Here is a 21,601-nt window from a genome sequence, read left to right on the forward strand (position 1 = left end):
AGATGAGCTTTCAGTCTGATGGCTCTCCTCATGTAAAGTCTTGATCAAGTCACTTAAACACTTCCTTCATGTGTGAATTGCCCCACTGAAGTGACAGAGGGGAGACATGGAGCTCCCGTTTGCTAAGAAGTACAACTTGACTTTCTGAAGGGCAGATGCCAGCTGCCTCTTTGAAAGGAGACCATGCTCAGACTTATGCTCCAGCAACCGACTCTGGAATTATTTCTAGTGTCAAACATTTCCCTTTTGAAGAAGGTACGACAGATGCACATCTGCAGGTTTTCTCTGGCATATTTTCCCAATGTTTTTTTGTTGTGTTTTTAGTACTGGGCATAGCAATTATCCTCATGTATTTGCGTATATTTTATTTAATTTATTAGAATGCTGAAATGAGCAATGAGAAGCTCGGAAGGTCAGAGGTAAAATAAGTTTCCAAAGCTACCGTTCAGCCCTTTCTTTTTCAAGTTGTGATGTTTTGCTGATTCCTTTAGTTTGACCCTCTTTCCAGATCTCTTTTAAAACGATTGGTCAGGCAGCACATTGCAGTTTACTAACAGCATGGAAAAAATGCATATTTACTTGCTGAAATTAATTTTATCTGTATCAGACACTGTTATTTAATTCTGCATGTCTGCAGTAATACTAAATTACAGACCTGGCGGTTAACTGAGAGGTCAATACATAGCCTGAGTATGCTTCCTTTCAGAAAATCAGTGACATAGTTACAGGTTGCTCTCAGAAAAATTGTTTTTCAAATATTTTTAATAAAGTAGCAGATTTCCCTGCATATATTGCCTAATTGCTTTCTCATATTGTACAATAAACCGATCTTGAATTCAGCAGTGTAGTTTGTGGCTGGAGTCAAAGAAATTTCAATGTAAAGTTCGAATGTGCACGTTTGATTTAGAAGACTGACACAAGCTACTTCCTTTTTTTTGCCTGAAAGCACCAAACTTTCAGCATTATTTAACTGTCTAGCTCTCTGTACATCATGGAACACTTTATTCCAAGTGCGTGTGCTTAATTTCTATTCAGGGCGCATGTAAAGAATTATTGTGAAACTCACGTTTCTTCAACGTGCTCATTTGCTTTTAAAGAAGCACTTTTAAATTTGAACACTTCCTTGTTCAGTCTCCTCTGTGCCATAAATGTATGTGTATATAGGGATACAGTTATATATAGATTTAAGTAATCCTTATGATTAGCACTGGTGTCTTTGTCTGGCGTCAGCATTGTTGCCATCAGTGACAGATTGGAGTTGTTTTGGGGGATGGGACTGCAGAGTCAGCTGGTCTGTATTTAATCTTACTGCTTTAGACTTGATCCTTACTAGAGGCAGCTGCCAGTGCCTGATCCTGTACCAATTTCTAAGCAGTGGTCGGTCAGCAACTTCCTGGCTGTTTAGCCCTGTCAGATGGCACAAGTCTGGACACCTTGGTGCCTTTGGTGTCATACAGGCCCCTGGTTACACTGGGCTCGGCTGTGTGTTTTCTATCCCAGGTGCACAAATACTTGATTATGAATTACATATAGAGCTTCCAGATTTCTAAAGCAGGCTTTCACTTGAGGTTTCACTGGGCTAGCTCCTTGCTTTGTGTTTATGGGGTTTGATTGTTTGAATTGATTTGAATATCCCTTCTTAAGGGTTTCATTGTGGAAGGGAATAGAAGAAAATAAAAGAAAGGTGATTTGTTATTTAGCTGGGCAGTAACCAGTGTAGCCTACTGCTAGTGTAAACATGGACATGAAGGGTTATATTGTTTCCATCCAGGATCTTTGGCAGTTTGGTTTGGAGACCACAAGACAACCCTTCTTGGTTTTTAATCCTATTTCTAAAACAGAAATCAGCTTCTTTATTCTCTGATTAACTGTGTAACTTTCTGCCAGTTACTTAAGCCACAGATTTCAAAATAATGGGAGATAATGAATTCTTTAAAACTCTGTCAGGTAGGAAAGTATTAGAATCATTTTACAGATTCGTTACAGTGAGGCATGTGGCTAATTAACTTGAGAGTGATACATACCACACAGTAGCAAACCTGGAATTGGAACACCTTGGTTCTAATCTTACTTCCTGGTTTTCTATTCATTTTGATTTCAGAGGTAGTTTCTCTCCCCTTGCTGTCTTGGTAACTAATTTTGCCCTCTTTCTACACAGCTATCCTCTTCAAAATGTGTAGAAAATCTGTATTATAGTGAAAGAGAAGGTATCAAACCAAGTACTTCAGATTTGCAAAATCTGTTTGCTGTCTGCTTAGACAGCCTGTTGCAATTGCATCTTTCTTAGGGAGCACACTCTTGCCTTAGACTATTTCCTGCTTTTACCAATGGGTTTTCAGTCAGGCTGTGCTTCAATGAACATGCCTCAGTGCCAAAGCCAGGTTAAGCAGTTTTTCTTCCTAGCCATTCAGTCCTGCTCCAGCGCTGCCCCTTTAGTTCAGCATGTGTGGTGCCAAGACACTGAACTATACCAGGCTTAAACATAGCTTGTTGGGGTTGTTGGGTGTTTTTTTGGTGTGGGTTTTTTTTTTGTAGGATTCATTGTGTAGCCCCTTAGACAAAGGTAGCAGCATCCTTCAGGGGCCTGGGAGCTGGAGCATGCAGCTAAGGGAGAAGAGGAGCAGAAACTGCTTACACTGGTTTTGTAGCTGAGGAAAGAAAAATGTCTGTGGAACCGTGGTTTCAGACTGCCACAAGCTTGCCAAGGAATCACATCTGCTCTTACTTCAAAGCCTGTAACAGAACATTTTCTTTTTTCTTGAGAATATTGCATTGCTTGTGGATATATGTGGTGAAATATTCAACTTCTTTTAACTCATTCCCGCCTCAACTAGCAGATGGAAAACTTGTCGGTGTATCTACTTGGGGCTTTAATACCTTCAGCATTTTTAGTAGTTCTCTTTCATGGTGGTTGTGACACTGTATTACTTCAGGCAATTACAAAAGTCACTTTTATTCCAAATTAGTGTTCTCAAGTCAGCTACAGCATTTGATTTTTCTGCATAGGTAGACTGCTGGCATATTAAGATATGGCCTAGCTGTCTCCACTTCTTTGAAGATCAGACTTCTCCTGTTAAAAATAGGAAGGGGGAAGTTACATTGTCATCTGTAATCCTTTTGTTCAATTTTTTGCAAGCACAAGGTTTTACATTTAAGGAGAAGTGTAAACCTAAGTCTGCTTTCCCCAAGCCAGTTTACAGCTAGAATGAGGCTGTTCATTCTGCTATAAAATCATCACTCTCATCTTTCAGTATGTTTCCACAATTCCTCTAAGTTGCTTAGTGTTCCAAAGTAATCCTCCAGCGAGACTGCTGTTTTCAGCAACCCAGAATATTTTATCTTTACAGATGTGAGGGTAAGTCACAATTGTTTGTATCTTGCAGGTTCCCACTGATGGAAGCTCTTGTCCTGCAAAGCTTTGCACTTGATAAAGAGTAATGCTTGAGCTTTTAGCCCTCTGGAAATCCAGACCTCTGTAGAAATTAAACTCCTTGAATATCCTGTTCACAAATCCTCAGACTTAAATCCTTATTTTGTTGGAATTCCTTTAGGCAAAGATTTTGGTTTTCCCCATGGTATGCCTGGTTCATGCAAGTACAGGCATAATAAAATGGTCTGATGCTATCACTTCAGGAAAACTCATATGTAAGTTTATGGTAAAGGTACTTAGGTTTTCTAGGGAGATGAAGAAGCTGGCATTTAGCATTGAGAAGCCTGTGTGGGCAGAACATTTAACACAGCAGATAGGCCTGTGGGAAGTGGCATTCAAAGAGAGAACTAGGAGTTTTTAATCAGTAGAAATGGGTAGTGTTTTTAACTCTGTTAGTGTGGGCTGCTCAAGATCAACTCAGGTAGCATTTAAGACAAGATGAGAAGGCTCAGAAAATGCACATGCAGCAGTAACAGAAAATTATTCATCATTTGAATTAAGCAGACAAATATGAACAGGGGTATAGGTCAGTCTGAAATCATGGAAAAGAAAAAACAGATCAAGGCTGGGGAAAGTGCAGTATTTCCTTGGAGAATAATGTGTTAACTAAGCCAGAAACTCAAAGTCAGTAAAGGCCATTTGACACTTAGGAGGAGCAAGCCCTTGGTCTCTTGCCATAACTACCATCATGTGGGGCAGAGCATGGCAGACTGCAGCGTGTGTGCACCTAGAGAACTGTGGAGAAGGCTGCCTGTATAAGAGATGTCATCAGATTGCATATGATCACTGGCTACAGTGAGCTAAGGGTGGGATGTATAAATATTAAGAGCTGAAAATGGTACAAGAAACAACACAATGCTGGGTATGAATCTCTCATTAAAAATCCAACATAAATAACTACCCTCCCTACCTTTATCTCCTTTTAATGTTGAAAAGTCTCTCCATGGAGACTTCTCTCCAAATAAGAGAAATTATTTGGGGTTTGGTCTTGAGGTTGGTTTTTTCCTTGTTTTATTTTGCAGTTGTGTGGGGTTTTTTTGGTGTTTTTTTTTTTTTCTTTTAATAAGAAAAGGATGAATTCCAGAGAGGAATTTTTTTTTATTACTACTTAAGCTTCTCAAAGGATATTACAAAGAAAGAAGAGCAAAGTGGATCAAATTTACAGAAAGTATATGATGTTTTCCTTTTTATAAAGTAAGAGAAACAAGACATCTGAGTTTCTAAGGGCCTATGGGGAAAAAAGCTTACATCTTGAAGGACTTAGGTCATAGTTTTGCTGGAAGTGTGTAAGAGGGTGTTTGCATATGAAGCCCCAACTGCAGTGAAATAACTAAGATACTAGTTATGTTTATCCTGCTTTTGGCAGTACATGGGGATGGAGGTAGTTGTATATATTTGTTCACTTTTCAGTGAGTATAGCCTAGATTACAAGTCATCCATAAAAGGTGGGAAAAGTGTGTGGGGGAACAGCAACCCAAAATTTTCTTTCAAAAGGCCTGGAATAACTGATGATGTCCCAGGATGCAGTATGAGTTAGGTAGAGATCTCAGTATTCCGTAAATATGAAGAAAAAAGACTATTTACTGTGTTTGGAAAAAGCTGTCTCAACTGGTTTTGGCCAGGTAATGATGACTTCCCAGCAGAACTGGACTTGGTGGGAATAGGTTAATTCTGAAAAGAGCTTCAAGAGAGGAAGAGCATCTTTGGGAAGAAACGATACTGACCAATTAAGAAAATGTCAGCAATGCTTTTCCTTTGTGCAGGAACCAGCCACCACTGCAGCTGCCTGCCTGCCTTGTGAACATTTGCAAAATACTGTTCCATGATTGGGAGAAGCTTGCCAATATTTGAAGCTGAATGCTGTAAAAGAAAGCGCATTTATTGTAGCCTATGTGAAGTGGAAGGAGGAACTACTCAGAATTGTGTAAAAAATTATTTGTTTCACATTTATAACTTGACAGCACAATAACTTACGAATTTGGAGTGTGAAACTGATTTGAGAATGAGCTGGGGACTTAATTGCTGCAGGCTGAGAATTAGTGTTTTGATAAACCTTGCTATTCATGGATGAATATTTGGTGCTTGCTTCGGAGGAATTCTGGTTGCCCCTATAGGTTTAGAGCTACAGACAGTTTATAATTTTGGTTTTTTCCACTGTCAGATGCTTGCTGTCATCTTCTTGATGAAGAGGTAGTTGCACATTTAGTTCCAAGTTGTATTGCTTTGTATTGTTTTTAAAGTAAGTTTTGAGGTAATGGAAAGAACCCAGACTGCTGGAAATAAGAGCAGTTCTACTTCCTAGCCCCTGCCTCACCAAAGAAAGTTTAGTGTGCATCTCAACAGGACAAAACTTATCTGCTGTCACCTATTTCTTATCTTTATGTTTGGCTGGAAATACTGCTTTTGGAAAAGCAGTAGTTTACATACCCATTTAGTTCCATGGCTTCTCTTTCCTTGATTGTCCGTGACAGCAAATAGTGCCATCGCTGACAGTGAGTTTGTCATGGTACTATCTCTCCACAAATAATTGATTTGAAACTGCAACATATTCCACACAGCTACAGCGGTATTACCAGCAACAGCTGCTTTGTTCTATGCTCAAATTCAGCCTTTGGTATAAAAAAAAACTGTGGGTCCCTGTAGCAGACTTCTGTCCCCAGCCTCTGCCTGGACTCTGTAGTCCTGATTTACATGTCTGAGACTGTAATAGAGTCACTCTGGGAATTTTTTAACCAGTAGCTATGGAATAGTAAAAGTCAGGTTAGAAAGTTAAGGGCAGTACATCTGATTAGTGTAAAGTAAAACACACTGCAGACATTAGGTAGTTTTGAGCATGGAATTTAAATAGGTATTATTATTTTGATTGTTAACATTAGGATCTGTGGGTTTCTGTACTACTCTGTGCTACAAAATGGAGATGGATGCACACTAAACTGTAATCCACTCATCCATCATAAAGCTTCTGCTAGAGACCCATTTAATTTCCAAACAGAAGAATTCATTATCTATCTCCAGAGAAATGAATTTTTCTTAAGTGTTATTGTGTGCAATGAGCTATCAGAGAACATTCTACGCCAAGCAAGCGAGGAAGCAGCTGTCTCTAGCATGCAACTATGGAACTAATGAATAAAAAATTTCCATGGGCAATACAGAAGTACAAGGAATTATCTCTGTGGCCCAAGAGAGTCAACAAATATGGGTTTGATTTATTGCCCTGCCAGAGTTTTGCTGTATAACCTATAGTGGGAAACATTGGGTTTTGAGCATAGATTTTTGTTTTCTGTCTTAACATTATTCAGCTCAAATCGCATCAGGTTCATGCTTAGAAGCATGTCACCTAGTTGTGTGCAGTCTGGTGTCCCAGGAAGTTTGTTTCAGTGGGATGCGAGTGACCTGTGTAGTCAGAGCCTGAGTGCTATAGCCTGTCGTCATAGTACTGGGCCCTCTGTAGGCAATGTTAGTTCTTCTAATTGAGACCTTCTGGTTAAAATGGCCTGACACCAAATAAATCTGACTCTTCCAAAAACATATGGACTCTAATGTATGTTTCCTTGTGAATTCTGGCAGTGCAGCCCACTTCAGGGGTGTGTCCTTAAAGCAAAATCTCAGAAAGTGAAATGGCTCTCTGGAATACATTGCTAATAACCCCTCAAGCCCTCCTCCCCTTTGACTACCAGCACAAAACTATGGATGGTGTTTGAAATGTCATGACAAAAGCTTTCTGTGTCCCTGTCAGACAAACAGATGCCAGAATTGAAGTTTCTGATTATATTGTTTAAAATATCTATTTTCTGTGAATGAGGTACAGAGGATAATTCATTCAGGAAGGCTGACAGACAGTCATTTGGCTGCTCTGTACAGTACTTTCCAGTGTAAAAATAAACTGCAGATGTTTGACACAGATATGTCAGGATACTTAACTTTGCGTTAGGGTTTGCAGATGTCATGTGTTGTGGAAGCTGTATCTCTGTCTTAAGGGAAGGAGAGAAGCAGTACATGGCACCGAATGCTGAGAAGCATGTCCTGTATGTGACTAATGCATCCTGACCTGTGGACACTCTGTCCCTTTTAATGTTCTTTTTAAGGGGGGGGGGGCGGGAAAGTGCTGTCATTAGTCGTAATCTGTTTCAGTGATGTGGCTTTGAGAACTGTTATTTGTAATTGGTAGGCTAAAGAGTTCAACTGCCAGGTGATTTTCTTCATCTTGTAGAAATGTCCCCATAAGAGGAGAGTCTTGTGTAGCACTTTATTTTAGCTGCATGGAGCATTATTTGTTCCATCAGAGCAGCACCTAGGAAGTTTGGGTACGCAAAATCAAGTTATTCCTTCCCAACTGGGCTTACCAAAGAGGATTTTTGAAGACGGAATTGGCCAAATGTTTCACCTCTCTGAACTGTTTAAATCCTCTTTAAAAGACTTGGTGCAGGGATTTATGTTGGGTGCTGTTTTGGTTTGTCTTCAAAGCAATAGCAGTAAGGTTGTGTCGCGGATGAAAGTTTTAACACGGTAATGATTTAGTAAGAAACCTAGGTTTATTAATAACTAACAGCAATTTATTATTACAAAATAATTCAGAAATACTGAAAGAAAGAAAAGCGACTATTCACAGATTCTAAAATTACAAGATTCACACTAACTTACTTAACGGTACCTTTATATATACATGCACATACACAAAACGGACAAACATACAGAAACAAAGGTGTTTGGATTCAGTAGAATGAACACAGAACGGACATACACACATAGAAACAAGGGTACGTACCCACACACACACACCCCCAATAAACAGAGAAAGAACGGGTGAAAGAGAAGCTAGCTCAAAGAAAATTTCCCTCTCGAGTGTAGAGCAAATACTCACAATGCCTTGGCATTCCTCAACGGGCGATAACTGAGACTCGAGCGGGTGGACTTCGCCCTGGCCTTCCGTCTGGAGCAGACGACACCTTAAGGGTTTTGGTACCTGAGAGGCGTCCCAGCTCAGGGGAGATGCTGGTCACAGGCCTGCTGCGATCCAGGAGAGCTCAAAGGGTCTCCCTGGTGGTCGCAGTTTATAGGGTCCAAGATAATTGACTTTTGTCAGATACCATCTGGTGCCTTCCAGGAGTTGCACAAGAACTTGATGAATGTGCAACTCTGTTATTGTTCCCATTTGACCCCATCCCAGGCACAGGTGTGCCAGGCCTTTAGGAGATGATGGTCCGTTGTAGCCGTTTCAGAGCAATCGGCAGGGGGCAGGAGCCAGGTTCGCTAATGTTATCAGTTCTTATCTCCACAGATTGGTGTATAGCTCAGGGATGTGGGTGGAATCACACGTAGCACCAAGCAGCCCAACAAAGGCGGGGGGGGGGAGGGCTAAGAATTGCACCACCACAGGTTGCCAGTTTTGAACTTTGCAAGTCTTGAGAAATGGATGAGGTTGGATAGTTCATCTAAACACAGTGCTTAACGGCTGTGTTTCATTGGATGCACTTGATGGCAGACACTTATGTGACAGACTGATTTGTTCATTTTCATAGAGTAGTAACTGATTACGCTTTCTCTTGGCTGTGGTTCAGCTAAATGCATTGTCCTGTGCATTGTTTCGTTATGTCAGCTGCTAAGTCATTACTTTGGAAGTAACTGTCTTGTTTGGGGGTTTTGTTTGTTTGTTTGTTTTTTCAGGGCACGTGTATGTTGGGGAGAAATGAAGCAATGCTGATTTTTACTTGTTATTATATATATACAAAGGTTTTCCACAGTTTTAGGATTCAATTCTGGGATCATCTTCCTTTCTCCGCACTTCTTCCATAGGCTTTATCATGATAGTAGGAATTTGTCATTATGCATAATGAGCACAGCAGGACAAGTAACATGCAATTTGTTTTGTAAGTTGCTGAAGTTCGCTGCACCCTAGAATGTGTGGATTTCAGCCCTCTAGACCCAGCACAAATTTGAATATGTAATATTTAAAAAGTTAAAATAAAATGTGATTGGTTGACAGCTCAGTAATTTACATCTCTTGTGGTTTATTTCTCTAGGGAGACAGCAGCAGCTGGAAGCTGAGCACCAGTATGTGGAGGCTGATCAAGACCTTCACAAAAGGACAGAGCGTTCTGTGCAGCCGCCTGCAGAAAGACCTGGGGAAAGGCGAATGGCAGAAATGAAGAAACTGTATGGTGCTGAAGCTGACAAGATTCAGGCAATGGAGGCTGCCATGCAGCTTATCTTTGATAGAAACTGTGACAAAAAGCAGCCCAAATACTGGCCCATTATTCCCCTTAAGTTGTGAGCACCTGGACTATGCTGGGACTTGGCACAGAGCTGTAGGGATGGGTGCCACAGTCAGGTCATGCTCCTGAAAGAATGAACTGCAAATTTTGGTTTTGGTTGGGCTTTGGGGCAGAGGTTGGCAAGGGCAGCATGTTTCTTTGCCCTGTGTTTCTTTTACACTGTCTGTCAGTGATAGTCAGAGTCTGTTCTGCCTATGTACAGTTGTCAAGTAGTAATAGGAGGGACAGTAATACTAAACCTGTCTAAAGTCACAGTTTCACTCATTTGATACCCGCCTGCCTTGACCCTGCTTGCAAGAAACATAACAATGTCTATATTTAGTGAACTGGGAAAACTTAAAGCCATGCGAAAAAGACTGTATGAGTTGTCTGCTCTTCTCATTTAGGAAATTGAGTGATCCCATTTTCTAGTCTCATTTAACCTAGTAGCGTTTGGATCCTGTTTAACAGAGCACAGCTTGAAGTGTTATGTCTGCTAATCTTGGATTTTTTTGAGAATGGGGAACCCACTGGCCAAGATACAACATATCAAATTACTGCAGTCCACCCATTTAAATTCTTTTTCAAAGGTTTATAATAAAGCAGGAAGTTTTTCTTCCAATCTGATACTTGTCTGGCAGGAGTTCGACTCTAAAGCACCATTATATAGAAAAATGTTTTAATAACAGAGCTGGGGGGAGTGAGGGAGAAGCCTGATGTGGCCGTGTCTGTTAGAGATCTGTTTAGCAGAAGAGAAACTTAAGAGGACAAAGTAGTGCCTACAGTGATTTTTTTTCCATTCTGATAAAAAGCATCTAATTAGTTTGAAGCTTTAAAGAAGATGTGTTAGTTTGATAGACTAAGGATACATCTGTATGCTGTATATGGAGGTGTGGAAGCCATGTAGCCCCGAGGGTTATGTTTATTTTAGGTGCTGCTTTCCAATGCCCACCTGTATATTACATGCTCAAAGCTTAAACATAGGCAAGTTAGATGTGTCTCTTGTGTACTCACCCATCTGCACAGGCTGTTTGGCTCCACTTGTGTCACCTGAGGGGCAGGATTGGCCCCTCAATACTGGTGACTCCTTAGAAGATGGAACCCTGAACACTTCCAAGGACTTTCTGTGAAGCATTGCTGCTACCTATCATTGTGTGCTGAAGGGCTGTAGTTTGTATTAAGCAGCATGTCCATGCCAGGGCAAAGGAACCTTATGCTGCTTTAATTGTGACAAACATTCATGTGCCTTTCTGGCAACAGAGGAGGGTCACAACTCATTTCATGCCCACTGTGTCTGGTGTATCTCTCTAGCATGTGTAGTCTGTAATACACACCAGCAGTTGCTGTGTCCTCTGCAGCAGCCAGCTGTACCAAAGCAAGGCTGCAGTGCAGTTTGGAATAGCTTTGGTTTTACTATTACTTACTATGGTTTTTCAAAGCAGCATTTTCTTTTCAGTTTCACCTCCTTCACTTTAGATGTGACAAGATGGAGTTAAATTGAACATTGAAATTTAAAGCCCCCAGTCTCCAAGACTTACTACTGGTGTGATTAATCTGAAAAACTTGTGTGAGACAGGAGAGGGGAAAGTTATGAACAGTGCTGCATTTGTCTTCACTCTTGGTTTCGGTGGGTTTTGTCAGAAATTCAGTGTTTTGTTTGGGTTTCCTTTTGTTGACCAAATAAATTCTCCTCATAACACCTTGTAATTTATTTTTATTTTTTTAGAAACAAACTTCCATACTTCAGCACTCCAGTTCTCAGATGCTAAAGCTTTCTTTTAGCTGCTGTATTGTTTAGGGAAGATTGAACTTAGGGAAGATTGAACTTAGAGCAAGGACAGTTTTAACATATTGAGAAGCACAAAGAGTGTTGACAGGACTTTCACGGCATGCCAGTCAATACCACACACGCACGGTATGGTACAAAATGAATGGGAGGGCTGTTGCATCTGCTGGGGGAAAACCCTCTCCCAGATTAACATGCATAGATCTCTCTCTTCCTATTTGAAATGTTTCCAGTGTCATGATGGTGTCTCCCCTGTGCAGTTCAGTACAGAAGAAAGGAAGGATGGGTAGAACTGGGCTGTTCTTACTTTTCAACCCAATTCCCAGCTCTTGCTGTGATTGTTTCCGCCTTCAACTGGTTCTGCTAGCAGAAGCAGAAATTCTGGCCTCCAAAAGTATTTGTAGAGACCTCATACAAGACAAACATTGAATTCCTTTCCTACTTCATATAAAATATACAAGAAATTGCCTTGCCTTTGGTTCTTTAAACTATTTCTAAGAGGGTTTAATATCCTTCATGAGGTTGGAAGTAGAGAGAACTGGATGAAGTGTTCCCTAGGAACTATGTACTAAGGGCTGAAAGGGAGAAATACACTACTGAAGACTTAGAGTTGCTGCCAAATAAACCTCTGTACTGCGCCTGAATTTGAGAGGATGGGCTGTTGCTGGTAGTTGGCCAGATGACCCGTTTTGCTGGTAGTTCAGTAGAACTGGGAGATTTTATGTTGCAGTTCTTTTACTCCACCTCCTGTGTCATTTTAAATTTCTGAGAAATATCTCACATAAAAAATGAGATCATGGAAGCATAAAAAATGTGATCATGGAAGCAATGCAACTGCAACTCAAAAATACCTGTTCAGTCAGAATGTCTCTAACATTCACCTTTCTTGCACATATGTATTATGTTGCAATCCTCAATCATGGGACCATATACGCTTTTTTTTCCTCCCAAATACAATGTTAGGCCAGCCTCGACTAGAATGCAACTGTGATGTCGCAGACTTGATTATTCCTTATCCAGAATGTTGCACCTTCACTTTCAGTTACACCAACTGCTTGTACAGTCCTGCCCAAAGGGAATTCTTTGCTTGCTGGTGATGTTGTTTCTCATGAGCTTTTCCCAGCTCCAATAGAAGGAATTACACCCTGAAGTTGCAAGTACAATTAGTCTTAATTGCAGAAACTGGTTTCCTCATTTGCTACGTGCAAATACACAAATCAGCCTCATCTTCAGAAGAAGAGTTTGAGATTGGTTGAAGACACTTTGAAGGTTGGGGGGAAAATGGTAATAGGTCTTTCCTGCTGAAAGCATTCTTAAATTAAAAAAAAACTTTCAGAACTGGCACAGTACAAATTTAACATACAAATGAAGCAATGACCTCTATGTTTCCTACTGAAAGAAAAACTGCTTACTCTTACACATTGGTGACATTGTCAAGAATGCTTGTCCTTTAGAATTATTTCTCCATAGAGCAGCTGACAGTTTAGTATGCCTGTGTATACAGGCAAACTGAGCAGAGATTAAACAATTTTGATGAGCATAACTTTTCTTTTAATCTACCTTATTGGTAAGTATTCATCCTTTTTGATGGTAGTCTTGTATAATAGCTAACTGCAAACATCTCATACTTAGAAGCTTTAATAAAAAGCAACCTATATTTCTATAACAGCCTTTGCAAAGGATAAACATGTATATAACCCATATGGATTTGTTCACTCCTGTCTTTTTCTCTTTGCAAAAGCTTCTCACTCATTCATCGTATGAAATATATTTCAAATATTGGCATCTTCATCTCTTTTTGCATTAATAGGAGTCCAGCTCTGCATAGAAATTGAGAAAAGCAAGATGCTTTGGTTCAGCTGCTTAAATTTGGATTTTTTCAGTATGATTTTTGGCATGCTGGTCTGAATATTTTGGCTGAAAGAATTACAGAGGGGCCAAGATTATTGCCCAAAATGTGAAATACAGTCTGTCAAAAGGAAATATCCAGAACCCTGCTTTCCTTCTGGTTTCTTAAAAGTATAAGTTACTGGAGAATATACTGTTTGATAAATAATACATTCACGCTGTGACAAAATTCTGTCTTCGTGTTTGTGTGCTAATTCATCAACCATCTACCCTGTCTAACCTGGTCTGTTGTCTCCTGTGATCCTGCCTGGATAGTCCAAAGGAAAGAAGTTCTTACAGGCTTTCTCCTAGGTAGAGTAGCGGCCTGTGAGGAAGTCCCAGCTGCTCCTGAAGGGTGGTTATAACTAGAGTATGAAGTTCAAGGCCTCACATCCCTTCATATATTCTTACATAGGTGGAATTGCTGAGCTGGTATGCAGAGACATGTGCAGTGGAGCTCTGGGTGGGTAGATGGTAGACCATGACATTGCTATTCAGGTATTGTCTTGGAGACCTGGCTATCATAGCGGAAGAATTGCTTGGACTCAGTCCATTCTTTGAAGTAGGTGAGTGCACATTCATCAGCCTCAACTATTAATTTCAGCAGGACAGGAGTAGCACTGAATTCTTGCTTGACCAAAGTGGAGAAAGACTTGCTCGTCTTGAGCTTTGAGCATGTAATCAAGATTCTTTGTGCGTGGATTCCATTAATTACACAGTCACAGAAGGATTTTTTCCCCTTTAATCATGAATCATTTTCTTCTAAGAAAGCAAGCAAACAGAGTAAGTGAGAACATACGTAGTTTTTGAAAAGAAAATACTTCTCAGCCTAATGATGCCAATACTACTGCTAGTTCCCTAAACTACACTGAGATCTTTTGCCTACAAAGCCTTTTGAAAAGCCAAAATACACAAAACTGCTATCCCCATGACTGCTGTTTACAGCCATCCCGAAGAAATACCTTTGTGGGGAGGAAGGGATGAGAAAAGTGGAAAGGACTGGTTGATTTTTCCCAAATCGAGTTCAAAGTGGTCCTCCTTAATTTTTAGACTTTGTTTTAAATAAAAGCAACAGTTTACTAATATCTGGGTTCAATAAAGATGTGAGGCAAAAGTGTCAGGGGCTGTTAAAAATTAAGTTACACCACTGTCTTGGGGTTTCCCTAAGCTGCACCTTACTGGAAGCTGGGAAGGGGTAACAAAATACTTCTTTATTCATGGAATTTTCTTATGCTGTCCTCTAGACAGCTGCCATTGGGTGATGGCATAGAAAGCCAACTAGACTTCTGACTTGTTTATCTGTTTTTAGAATCTTTCCACATGCTTATACTGAAGATCAAGATTGAAATGCCAGTCGTGAGATTCAGCTTTCAGCTATCCCATGCATCTTTTTTCCTAGATACAGAAATCACCCCTGTGACTCAACTCCAGCAAAGTTTACTGCCATCGAGGTCTGCCAGCAGCTCTTAATTGTGTGATCACTCCCTCGCTGTAAGTCAAAATGAGTTGAGTTGGAAGAGCCTTACTGCTAAGATGTTTAATGTAACCCAGTTTATTTGTCATGAAAAAGATTAAGGGAAGCACTCGCTTGTGCAATTGGATGAGAAGGTCTGGAGGTGGCAAACTCCACAGGTGTAAGCTTTCATAAGGCAATGTTGCTACCGCTAGAATCCTGCTTTGGTATAAAAACAATTCCTTTGCATTTCGTTCATCAGACATGTTAGCCAGCTTTCTCTATTATGAAACATCTAGAAAAGTATGCATTTATTTTCCTTGCAGAACAGAGAAGGTAATTTTGGGCAAACCCAAGGAAGGGTTTATCCCAAGATTTCTAACAATTTCTTTCATTGCTTCTTTCGTGTAAAAGTTAGTGTCTTGAGTTTGTTGGTTTGCAGACACTGCACCAAGGAGCATACTTGCACTATTCAGATTCATACCCTTTGCTTCAGTGTGAACCGTAGCAGGAATTGGAGGCCCAAGATTCAGTGAGCCCCTTTGGTCTAGACATGTACAAGCATCCAGCAAGAAAAAGTCCATGCCTTGTATTTCATTAATTAATTACATAGCTAAGTCTTATTCCCATCCTTTGCACTGGACGGGAAAAGATCTCCTGGGTCATCATGGCTAGGTTTTGCTACCTCCAGCAACCACATCATCTAATACATTTCAGAAACTAAACAGGCTCCATTTTAAAACAAATTCCATTTCCTGTCACCCCAACTTCTGCTAGTTAAGACTGCATGGCCTGCTTCTCAGTTGCAAAGCATAATAAAATATCAAGACTGCCACAACTTTGTCTTTTGTCTGAGAGCTCCAGAAGTCTAAATGCAGGTACAGATTACGTATCTTGGGGTTTTTTGTATTAATTATGGTACTGTAATATCCCCCCCTGGACAGAAGGAAAGGAGATACTGTTGTGGCAGAAGTAAATGCTTGAAGTATGTTTTTACTCAAGAAATAATTCATCAAAGGCCACAGTTCTGGTCTGTAGCATATTCCATGAAGTGGTTGAGTAATAACCAACATCTCCCAACCCACTATCCTCCTTTGATGCAAACTGGTGAGGCTGAGCTAAAGCTTCAGCCAGTTATGCTGCAGTGCACTCGAAACAAAAGTTTGATGAGTTGCTCCAAACAGAATAATCCTTTCATGACTGCAGAATATAAATCTGAAATGGACTGTAAACCAAAAGCAGTCCAAAAGAAAATAGGCATTACATAATTATTACATCTAGGAAGATAGCAATATTCATGATTTTTTAACAATTTTCTATGTATCTGTTGATGAATTTAAGATTTCCAGTAATGCCAGATCACCCTGCACTAGAGACAAGAAAGTATTTGTTACACTGAGTTTTCCTGAGCATAACATGACATTTTCATTTGTACTGCTAGGCCACAAAGCTGTGTCCCAGCAGTGCCACGGCTGGTTTGTGGTCCTGTTGCGGTGTCACTGCCCTGGGTGTTCCAGGGGCACACATAAAGCCCTTCCTTGGCACCTCTTCTGAGAAGCCCTGCAGCGGAGTGGCACTCATAGTGGCTGGTTTTATCATTATATACTGGTCCTGTGGTCTTCATTATGTTATCTTTTTTTGCTGGCTGTTAAACTTAGAAAATGCAAACCATGCTGCCCATTTCAAGGCTTGCTCTTGCTCTGAAAGCTGTGATGCTGAGTGCGTGGTATGTGTGACATGACTGGGTGCCATGGCAACAGACCGTGATATCATAAATGCCAGATGATGAATTAATCTCAGGGACACATCAGAAAGAAGAGCTGCGTTGTGCTACAGAAAGTCCTTACTCCAGAACTGCTCTCCTCTACCGGCAAAGAAAAGAGAGAAAATGAGGGAGCTCAGTGCTCCCTCCTTAGCTTGTTCGGTTGAGCAGATCCCTCTTCAGGTCATCTGCAGCTCCAGTGTGAGAGCATAAACATGTACCTCTGGAGTGCAAAAGTGCTTCTGTAGAAAACTTTTAAAGAGCTTAGTTATTTGCGCTTCACAAGTGTGTTTTACTGTGCAGACCTCTAGAAAGATGTCCTTATACTTTCCCTGCCAACAGCAGTTAAATCTTGTTTGGAAGAAGAAAAAGAGCTGCCTTACTGTAGTCTCTTCCTTCAATAGTTCTTTTAGTCTAGCAGCGTTACTTGCATTATTCAAGTCTAGCAAAATGAAATCTGTTTCTACAGCATGGCTATGGCTAAAGCTTTTTTGTTGTAAATACATTGATAATAATTAACTGTACTAGTGCCTTGTGTTACATTGTGGAAACTGTCATTCCAGGCATAGCCTGCAGTGTGATAGTCCCCATCAGCACGATGGAATCGTTCGCTTCAGTCCAAGAAGATACCACATCCTACTGGAATAAAACACACAAACAGTTTATGTTGTTGAAACTTTAAAATACCATATTAAAAACCAGTAATTGAACAATTTTGTTTTGCCTGTTTAACTTCCTTCATGCCAGGCTTCTGAAGCATGAAATGATGTAAAACCACTGTAATGCTTGAAAACATACAGCATAATCTCAAGTACAATGCAGATTTTTTTTCTAGTAGGGTGCCCAAAAATATAATAATAATTGTGAAGAAAAAAGTGTCCAAAAAATTGTGTTGGGTTTGTTGATTTTCCAATATTATTTTCATTTCCTGGATTCCAGAAGTAAAATTTGAGGGTTTTTTTTTAATACTTCTTAGCTGAGCAACTTTGAAAATGTTGAACAGTTTAGTGGCCTCACTTCACAGGGCTAGAAATCTGAATTCACATTCAATGTAAGAAAAACGCCTACACTACTCTCCCAGTGCTGCCATCCCCATGAAGCTACCTGGAATTAAATGGATATGTATTGTGATTACTGGCAATGTCTGTCATACTTTAGATCTCCAAGGATCCAGCTGAGCAGCTTTCAGGGTTTCTCTTACCTCAGTCATTTTCCATCCACCTGTGCTCTCTTCTTGCTCCCTCATCTTCTTTCTCACAAAGGCTCCTACCTAGCTTGTATCCCTCCGCCCCAGCACACACTCTTCTGCAGCCTGATGCTGCTCTCTCATCTCCTACACTCCTGTCGGCCTCCCACATGTAGGGCACAAAATGTTGCTCGGACACTCAGCAAATGAGGACTAATCTAGGGGACCAGAAAAAGGCCAGTGGCTCTGTCACCATAAACACTGAAAGCAGAATGTGCCAAGACCCTTCCCACAGCATCAACCCTGACCTGTTGGTGGATGAGGGAAGATCACTCTCTCCTCTTTTCCTAATTAAACCACAAAACTTCCTCACTGCTGTGTAAGTGGTGAGAAGGGTGTCACTGCCAGTTCATCTCTTCCCCTCTCTGGGTAGACTCCAGACAATCACTCAGAGTAAGTATCCCACTTTTCTTAACTACTGACCAAAGCCTTTCTGAAGTTGCAGTGCAATGAAACCACTACAATCCTGTTGAGCACCAGGGGAAGCTGTTGTAAGACTTTCCCCTAGTGGGAGGAACAATTACTGGATACAGAGCCTGGACTTCACAATCCATCTGTTTAATTTATAGTGTGTCTCAACAGTACATCTCTGTCAACTCCATCTCTCCAACGGCAAGGCGTAACTGTAATTTAGGAGCTCAGTCATTTGAAAGACCAACCAGGCAACCATGATCTATTCCCACCCAGCAGATGAGGACGTTGCTAAGGCAGTTTCTCAATTTAAGAATGATTTTATCTCTTTTTCTCTCTTTTCAGCCCTCTTTGCCAGCTGGCATCCCGTTTTCTACTTTTCCAGCGGGCATTGCTTCAGCTCAGCATGATCCTTCGGAGGGGGAGCAGTAGCCTATTTAGAGCTTAAAGCACATAGAGATTTACTGGCTGGAACCCCAGAGAACAACCTAGCAAGAGGCTGATGAGGGCACTTAGCCAGATCGTCTCCAAAACACTATTGTTAAAAGAACCTGATATGCATGTTAAGTAAACATCAAATATGCAAAGCCCAGCACATGTAACATGCAGATAATAGCATAAGGTAATGGGCCCTATCCCCAAATAAATAATAGCACTCTCATAACCACAGGCAGTTCCAGTATTTTCTGTTCACTTTCAATGTCCTCTGAATGGGTCATATCTATAATATAATAAAACTCCCACAAGGCTCCAGCAGGATTAGGGTTTAGTGTTAAACCCTGGCTAAAACAAGGGGAAGAAATTTCTCTTGCACACAAACAGGCAAAAATGTAGAATAAATGTGATCCAGGAAGTGACTATATAAAGGCGTTGATAATTTCATTTGCATATAAAATAATAACTAAGAACGGAAGCGAAATTATCCCATATACACAGAAACCCTGGGCGTTCAGGATTGGCTATTCATTATTCTCTTGTCATACAAAGCAATTCAGTCTGCAGCTGCATTTCTCTCTTACAAATCCAATTCAATCAAGAGAACCGAAACATCATTAGCAAACCCACTGATTTATCCACCAGTAAAGTGCTGATACAGGCTTCTATTCCTGCTGCTAATAAATTCTCTACATAGCAGTGTTTGCTTTCTCTAGGGATCTCCCATTATTCTAATGGCTAGAGGCTTCTAACTTTTCTGCTGGAATTTCGGAGCCTAAAAATCTATGATAGCAGTGTCCAAAGCCTGTGGGAGTCATAGGAAAGAAAGGGCACAGGCCCAGAACACGTACCTAGTTACTATAGAGATGTGGCTACATGGAACTGCAGGTGAGGCAGCACCTGGTGCCTTAAAATCTGCTGTGAAAAGACCTTTTTTAATTCCCTTTCTGAAATATAACCCTTGTCTCCCGTTTTGCTCATCACTTCCTCTCCCTATTTCCCTCAGCTTTCCCCCAGAGCCTTGCCTCCCACTCTGTACCTTTCCCTGGCTCCTGCTTGGTCTCTTGCCTTAATTGCCAGCTTTCTGGGCTCGTTCAACTCTGCTCCGCTCTCTCTTCTCCTGCAGAAACGCAACAGCTCTGAAGACCAGTGCTGGGTGTTGTCTCCTGTTCCTCCCGCACATCATCTGCCAACAAGGTGCCAGGCAGTCACCTCCGAGCTCATCACAGCATCATCCTCTTGCTGTTTTCATATGCAGGAGCCCTTACACACTATTTCAAGGCCTGGGCACGCACTTCTGCGTCCTTTTCAAGGTGCACTCCAAACAGGGAAGGCCCAAGGGATGTTAGAAGTGCTGTTGTCTTTTGTGAATAATTTCCCAAGTTGCAGTTTCCATAACTTCTTTAACAGTCCTGGGTCATTTTGTCTGCCAGGTTCATGTGATGTTTGGTTTGTCTGTGGCCCATTCATCTTTTAAACACAAAGAAGTTATTTCCTTGGAGTATTGCAGACCAGAATTAACATTCTAGGCTATCTGGTAGCTAAGAAACACTTGAGTTTGGTCTGAATTTTATTTTTAAAAAAAAAAAAAAAAGTACAAAAAGTAAGAATCCAAATCCACCTGTGACAGTAGCCCATGTTTAATACAGCTTTAATAAAAAGTGTTATTAGATTCCTCTCTTGGAACAGTATTATTTTTCTACTTGCTGAACATGATATCCAAGATAACAAGAATCAGGCAAGGGTCTTAAAAAAGATCTTTATTTAAAAAATACAGGCTCTCTAATCTATCTTATCTATGCTATAAATGAAAGATAAAATGATTACTAATATAAGATACTTGACACTTTCATTTATTTACTTTTTCATCTCTACTAATTGGAGAATGGATATATATGGATAACTAGTGTGTTCTGCTTTTTTATTTTTAATCATATGCTCATGCATTTATAAAAACTCAGTGTCTAGACTGAAAATAGGAGGAAAATGCTTATGTTTATAATAGCTGTTTGGATTTTTTTTTAAGAAAAAACCCACCATGTTTATTATCTAGGGAACAAAATGTTAAACTAATCTTTCAAAACCAAGATTTAATATCAAACATCGTATCATTGTTATTTTTCAAGTTCCTCAGTTGCATTCATCCTGGTTGGGCTTTCCTGGAGTGATCTCACTCATCTGACCACAGCGGCTTGTGCTTTTTTATTCCTGAATGTCACATTTCTGGCAGGTCTAATGCATTTGGCTTTCTGTGAACTCAGATGGAGGTGACGTGTTTCCATGATGCCAGCAGACCCGAAGCCACATCTTCCTTCCAAAACCACACCTCGCAGAGCTGATGGAGAACGTTGTGTCTTAGCCCCATTTCCATTATCTACCAGTGAAGAACCTGCAGGGTTGCACCAGCTGCCGTAGCTCCCACAGCCCAAGACACCCGTCCTCTGCAGCCTGTTTGCACTATGCTGCTGCACCGTTGGGCACACCGAGCAAGTTACACTGCTGCCAAGTTACTGAGTCATTCCCATCTTTTCTCCAACACATTACATTTTTTGCCACAAACCACTGCTCCGAGTATAGCCATTAGCTAGAACTGGACTGAGCGAAGCGTGAAGAGTAGTACAGAAGCAATAAAACATAGTGTGTGTGTAAGGAGGGGGGGGAACCCCAACACAAAACCCAAACCAGCATTTTAAAATGGATATTGGTAGAAAACTAAAGCTGAGTAGCCCGTTATGAGAGAATTTAACTCAGCTTTATGATACTGTTTAAGTCTTAGGCACCATTCATGATTACACAGCAGAATTAAAACCTTCTCTAATAAGTTACAAGCTTGTGCCTATTGACAGAAGTGAAAAAATGAGAACTAAAATGAAATCAGCTGGCTGTTACTCAGCCTCCACTGCCCAACTGGATCAGGAAAAGTGTTAAAATGACTCCTGC

The 21,601-nt window shown here is 40.7% G+C and overlaps 1 protein-coding gene across 4 annotated transcripts in view; it reads left to right on the top strand.

The window, feature by feature from the left end:
- GEMIN8 (gem nuclear organelle associated protein 8) overlaps positions 1–11,380 on the top strand; it is a 28,334-nt gene extending 16,954 nt beyond the window's left edge. For all 4 annotated transcript variants that reach the window (XM_074858756.1, XM_074858755.1, XM_074858757.1 and 1 more), the window contains one exon: positions 9,451–11,380. In XM_074858756.1, coding sequence (XP_074714857.1) covers positions 9,451–9,701 — 251 coding nt within the window. In that variant the 3' untranslated portion in view covers positions 9,702–11,380. The remainder of the gene's footprint in view (positions 1–9,450) is intronic.
- Positions 11,381–21,601: the final 10,221 nt, after the last annotated feature.

Source organism: Strix uralensis, chromosome 2 (assembly GCF_047716275.1).
Source record: "Strix uralensis isolate ZFMK-TIS-50842 chromosome 2, bStrUra1, whole genome shotgun sequence".
NCBI classification, from domain to species: domain Eukaryota; kingdom Metazoa; phylum Chordata; class Aves; order Strigiformes; family Strigidae; genus Strix; species Strix uralensis.